We start from the raw sequence: 6,661 nt of genomic DNA, 5'->3' as shown, positions 1-6,661 counted from the left end.
CACATAGGAATTAGGTACTTTACATGAAAGAGAATCAGTGTATCTATTCTTGCAGTAATTTGTCACTCTAAATTTTGGTGAATCTTTTAAAATTAATTATTTTATTTCTTTATTATCCTTAAATTGTTGTACAAGAGAGTTTCAACACAATGTGTCAAGGCTTATTGAACAATGTTACCCATTTTATCACCCTCTGCCATGCTTCCCAACCCTCCACATCTCCTAATTTCCCTAGCTTCTTGATATCTGATCTGGTTTGTGAGCCTAGGAAAATGGAGCCAGTTTCATAATATGTCTACCCCTTGTTTCTCCCCCTTGAAGCCCATTTTTATTAAGAACAATTATATAAATGATAGGTTATACATCCTAAAAGATTCACTACTGCATTAATACTATATGATAAATAAAATTGAAGCTCTTATGCACAGCTTTCAGCTAATTTTAGAGCCCTTGACTTAAAAAAAAGATCTTTTCCTTGACCATGCATTTGTCAGACTCAGGATAAACTTAGCATTTATTTGAAATAATTTTCATTTTTCTCTAAATGTTTTTATTTCTAAACATTCAATGAACTAAAATTTAAATTTTCTTTCAGCACTCCCAAGAGCTTCACTTATTGTAACATATTTAATTAATATGTGATTTTCTCATGAAATTTTATGGCCTATTTCCATTATTTTCGAACTATTTTAAATTCACAAGTACATCAAAATATTATGTTTATACTTAGTCTTTTTTTTTTTTGTTCTTCAGGGGATTGTAGCAGTGAGGACATGGAAAAGGAAAATGTAACTTCATTGACAGAGTTTGTTCTCATTGGACTGACACAACAACCGGAGTGGAAAATCCCCCTGTTCCTGCTGTTCCTGGTGATATATCTCATGACCATTATGGGGAACCTCAGTCTGATTAGTGTCATCTGGCATGACCCTCACCTGCACATACCCATGTACTTATTCCTTGGGAATTTGGCTTTTGTAGACACTTGGGTATCATCTACAGTGACACCCAAACTGCTGGTCACATTGTTAGTCAAGGACAAGCTGACATCTCTCTCCGAATGTTTGACACAGTTTTTTTCCTTTGCATCCAGTGCAACCATAGAATGTTTTCTCTTGACAGCAATGGCTTATGATCGGTATGTGGCCATATGCAAACCTCTGCATTACCCAGTGATTATGACCAATAGGCTATGCATCCAAGTAATTGTGCTGACGTTTATAGCAGGATTTCTTCATGCCATAATTCACCAGCATTTTTTAGTCAAATTAAATTTCTGTGCTTCCAAAATATATCACTTTTATTGTGACATTTTGCCTTTATTGAGGAATTCTTGTACTTATCCTTCAGTTAATTTTATGCTGGTATATTTTTTGGCTGGCTCAATTCAAGCATTCAGCTTTGTGACAGTTCTTGCCTCTTATACTTTGGTTATCTTTGCAGTCTTAAAAAAGAAGTCCATCAAAGACATAAAGAAAGCCTTCTCCACCTGCGGAGCCCATCTCTTATCTGTGTCTTTATACTTTGGTACTCTTCTTATCATGTATGTGCGCCCCGCCTCTTCACAGAGAGATGAGGAGGACATGATGGACTCTCTAGTTTACACTGTCATAATTCCTGTGCTAAATCCCATTATCTACAGTCTGAGAAATAAGCAAGTTATAAACTCACTGAGAAAACAATGGAAAGGAAATGTTTAGATGGCTTAGTGGAAGACATTTTTTCTTAACAAAATAAAAATTCATTACAATTAAGTATTTTATGCCATATGCAAAATTATAATTGAACATTAGACTTTATTATTGTTATTATTTATACAGAGGTTTTGCTGCCCAGGAAGGCCCAGGATATGGGATCCTTTCTTTTTTTTTTTTTTGGCAGTCGAGGGGCTTGAATTCTGGGTCGGAGCGCTGTCTATCTGCTCTTCAGCTCAAGGCTAGGGCTCTACCACTTGAGCCACAGTGCCACTTCCGGCTTTTTCTGTTTATGTGGTGCTGAGGAATCAAACCCATGGCCTCATGCATGCGAGGCAAGCACTCTACCACTGAGCCACTTTCCCAGCCCATTGTTTGTTTTTTTAAAAATAATCTTTAAGTAGTTCTACAAAGTAATTGTCATTTTAACAATGCAGAATACAACACATATTGATCGATGTTCCCATCTTTTAACATTCTCCTCCATCTCTCACATACCCATTCCTTCCTTCCTCTTCTTTTTTTAAGTTTCATTGTATTGTCAAGGTGATGTATAGAGGGATTACAGTTACATACATAAGGTAGTGAGTACATTTCTTGTCGAACTTATAACTCCTGCACTCATTTTTCTTCCACTTTCCCTTTCCCTCAATCTCCTCCAAGTTATACAGTTCACTTCCAACATGTCTTGTGAGAATCACTGCTGCATTGGTTCACCCTCTGTCCTTTGTCTCACCATTTTGTTGTTCTCCTTCCCTTCCCTAATTCAGACGAGTGTATATACATTATCAAGGATACAAAAATCAAATACAGTGACAACAGGGGATAAACCATAAAGGAAAAACACAAAAGAAAAATGAAACCACATAGCACATTAAAAACAACAAAGGAGGAGGCAACAATGCTTGATAAGAAATGTACTCATTATCTTTCCCATGTAATTGTAACCCCTCTGTACGGTATTTTCACAATAACAAAAACAACAACAACAAAGAAAAACTTGTTTCCATATCTTGGAGTTCATTTCCATTAACATCATCTTATATGGTCATATGTACATAGCTATTGAGTTATCCTGCTCATCTGCTAGGACTATACTAGATATATACTAATGATTACAAACTAGGGAAACCAAGGGATCTATGTTTCTTTGAGTCTGGCTTACTTCATTTAATATGATTTTTTCCAAGTCTTTCCATTTTCTTATGAATGGGGTGACCCAAGATTCTATGCTTCCATCAAAAAGAATGACTCTTCTTAATTTGTAGGCTGTATGATGAATTCTTGACTTTATTCTCCTTCTTCCCTTCTTCCCCTCTTCACTCATCTACCCTATTCCTCTTGACCTCATCCCATTCTTCTAAATACACCGGTCCTGCTATCTGCTTTTTTGAACTTTGATTTTGTCTTTCTAAGGAATTACATGATTCTACATGGTAGATTCTCTTTAAAATCTACCATGCTTCAGTTAATACATACACTTCCAACATACCCAATGTATTTACTTACAGGTTTATATGTGAAATCTCATGCATAAACCTGTATATCTCACATATAATGAGATACGTAAATGTATAAACGTATATCTCACATATAATGAAAGTCATACATCCTTTGTTTCCATGAGCCTGGAAAAATCATATTAAGTGGGATCATTTGTTTTCTGCCCCATTTTAGGTCCACAGGATGGTCAGAGGGACCCAGCAAGGGGCCAAGATTTTTCTTTCCTATGCAGATTTTGCACGTGTGGGCTAATAGTGTAGCAGGTTTCTACTGATGTTGGTCCAGGTTTTAAAAGATCTTTTGTGTTTAGGGCAAATGTATGTTACATTTCTCATTGTGTATGCAATCATGTATACAATCATATGTGTGTACCTGAATGTAAACATGCATATGAGCATCTATACACACATACATGTAAACGTGCATATAGTGGGCACCTAGACTGATTCTATATCCAGGCTTCTAAGAATAGTGTCTTGATAAACATGGTCACAGGTTTGTCTTATAGTGCTTCCTGTAGCTCTACTTTCACATATGCTCTTTTTTTCTCTATATATTTCTTATTGCAGCATTCAAAGAATCTCAGATAATTGTTTAATGAGTTTTCAACAAAAAACGTGTGGGATTTTCCTACTTTTTGCTAGGAGAGATTACATTAAAAAGAATTAAAAAATGAAAGCTCTCTATTTTAGGAAACTATGTATCACTTCTCAGATGTCCACTCTAATTTTTCAGTTAAGGAAAGTACGTCATAAATGAAAGATTAGCAACAAGTTCCAGAATGGTGAGACAAAGGACAAGAGGGGAACCAATGGAAGAGCGATATGCACAAGACAATACATTGGAAATAATCTGTACAACTTGGAGGGTGAGGGTTGTGGGGGAGGGAAAGTCGGAGAAAAATGAGGGAGGTGTTAACAAGTTTGCAAAGAAATGTACTTATTATCTTCTGCAACTGTAACCCCTCTGTAAAGCATCTTGACAATAAAATGTATAAAAAGAAAAAACCCAGTTCCAATATGAATATGCTTGTATCACTTCATAAAGTTTTTAAATGTCCTTGGGATTGTGGTAAACACCAGTCTCAGTTTGCCTCAAAACCCTGTGCAATCTTTCCTATGTCTCCTGTTTGGCCACACCTGACTCTTTCCTGCTTCTCTCTCTCTCTCTCTCTGTCTCTCTCTCTGTCGGTCATGGGGCTTGAACTCTGGGCCTGGGTGCTGTCCCTGTGCTCTTCAGTTCAAGGCGAGCACTCTACTGCTTAAGCCACAGCAGCACTTCCAACCTGCTTCTCTTTGTGCAGGAAAATTACAGTAATCATTTCTAGCTCCTTCAGTGAACGCTTTTGTTTGATTAGTTTATACAGACAACACAATTTTAGAAATAAAATTTCTAGTGCCCAAATCCACGCCAATTGGAAAAGAATGTGTTTATCCACAAAATCTCCAAGCAGAATTCTAGGTTACTCTATATCATATACTGTGTCTTTGTTTTCTTTCTTTTTTTGTTTATTTGTTTTGTTTTGACTCTATGGTGCTGGAAGTCAGGACCTTGCATTAGTAAGGTAAATACTCTACCACTTGACCCATGACCACAACCCTACTTGCTTTAGTATTTTGTCTTACATAGAGTTTTGCTTTTGTTTGAGGCTGGCCTTGAATCCAGATCCCTTTTCCTTAATCTGCTATAGAGCTTGTCTAGCCCCTCCAGACTTGGTTTATAATTTTTCTCATTGTCACCTTAAATTAGTGGAGCAAAGTAAATGCTAAGAGTATGATCTATAGATTTCATGATGATATGATGGGACACTGTCTGTCCAAAAGACTTGAGCTTGTTGATCTTATTAACATCTTGTTTACTTAGCTCTGAAAAGCCATAAATATCCAAACATTAGGAAAATTTATTTCGTATTTAGAATGTATAAAGTTTGCTTAATTATTTCAAAAGTGTCATTTCCTGGAGAAAATATGAAGTGATTTGTCATTAAAGAACAGCAGTATCATGTGGTGATAACAAGGAGAATGAGAACTCAGGTCATTGGCAGAAAGGCAAAAGAAAATTATGACAATCCAAGTGAGATATAATTAGAAATTTTCTGCTATTAACAAATTTAAATATATGAAACTTATTGTAACAGTTAAAATGTTAGCTACAGATGACATATGCACTGAATTGTGGCAAAAGGAAAAGAGAAATGAAGAGATAAGAACTGTGAGGTGATATTATACAGATATTATAAAACAGTAGAATATCAGTTATAAGAATAAAAGTGTCTATAGAACTCTGTGACTTCATGTTGACAATTTTAATTCATGTAAAACCCTGTGGAATAATTTGTAGTTCTCTCTAGCTTGTCCAATTCTACAATGCCCATTAGAGAATGTTTTGTCCTAAAGGGAATCCTTGAATCTCTGGAGAAAGTTAGTTCTTCACTTCTTACTCATTTGGCAAGAGTACAATGTTGCACAAATGATTGATTCCTGTTTTAAAATCGTATTTATAAACACAATACAGCTTGGGAAATGAATTTAAGAAATCAATGTGCAAGAAATGCTACATATATTTGTTATTGTTGTGTTATTTTTGCCTTTTATTTTCCTTTTTATAAGTGTCTACCAGTTTAAGTTCCTCCATAATTTCTTTCAAGGTATGGGTAAGAAAGAAATGGTTGCCATTATATTCATTATTCATTATATGCAAAGTAAAATAACTGTTTAATTTTTAACAATTTAAAATTGGGTTTACAAGATGCCCAAACAGACATGTGGGAATGGAAAACTATCAGGGAAGTATTATCCAATTAATTTTCATGACTAAAGACTTGAAAAGCAAAATAGCTGAAAAAGTTTGGTTTCTTCTTTCTGAGGTGATAATTTTTTTAAGATTATTGATAAGCATACATTAGTTGTATAAGGAGTTTCAGTATCAATTATATCCATCCATACATACAATGTTCCTTGATACAAATGATTTATTCCTTTTAATGAACTTTTCCTACCTTAATATAATTACCTTGTAGAAATTTGGTGGGCCAGATGCAGATTAAAACTGTGTTTAAAATTTTCAGTCCTAATTTCTTATGCAAGATGTTTGTCCTTTTTGTTGATTCTTATTAGGAGATTATTTGTTGACTAAAACACATAATCTGGTTAAAATTTTTAAAGATTTGTCAAATATTAGTTCTTCTAGCTATTTTGCTGACTTTCTAGTAATAAAACATACACATAGTCACAAACACACACAGACATACATATAAATATTGATAAGGAGATACACAGAAATGTTTCTCTATTGCTGTTTCCTACTTTATGATTCAAAAAGAAATACACACAAATGAAATTTGGAAAATTTTCAATTATTTTTGTGATTTGAGATTGCATGCATTGAAAACTATCTCAAGAATTAAAGTATAACAAGTCGTTATGTCAAAAAAAAGAACTTTACAACTTTGGCGGGGGGGGGGG

General features: G+C 34.8%; 1 protein-coding gene across 1 annotated transcript; it reads left to right on the top strand.

Moving 5' to 3' along the window:
• Positions 1 to 773: 773 nt before the first annotated feature.
• Positions 774 to 1,700, top strand: LOC105991487 (olfactory receptor 183-like). The gene has a single exon (XM_013024127.1). The coding sequence runs from the start codon at positions 774 to 776 to the stop codon at positions 1,698 to 1,700; it is 927 nt and encodes a 308-aa protein (XP_012879581.1).
• Positions 1,701 to 6,661: the final 4,961 nt, after the last annotated feature.

The sequence above is a fragment of the Dipodomys ordii genome, unplaced genomic scaffold (genome assembly GCF_000151885.1).
Source record: "Dipodomys ordii isolate 6190 unplaced genomic scaffold, Dord_2.0 Scaffold73, whole genome shotgun sequence".
Classification (NCBI taxonomy): domain Eukaryota; kingdom Metazoa; phylum Chordata; class Mammalia; order Rodentia; family Heteromyidae; genus Dipodomys; species Dipodomys ordii.
This window is presented reverse-complemented; position numbering and strand designations above follow the sequence as displayed.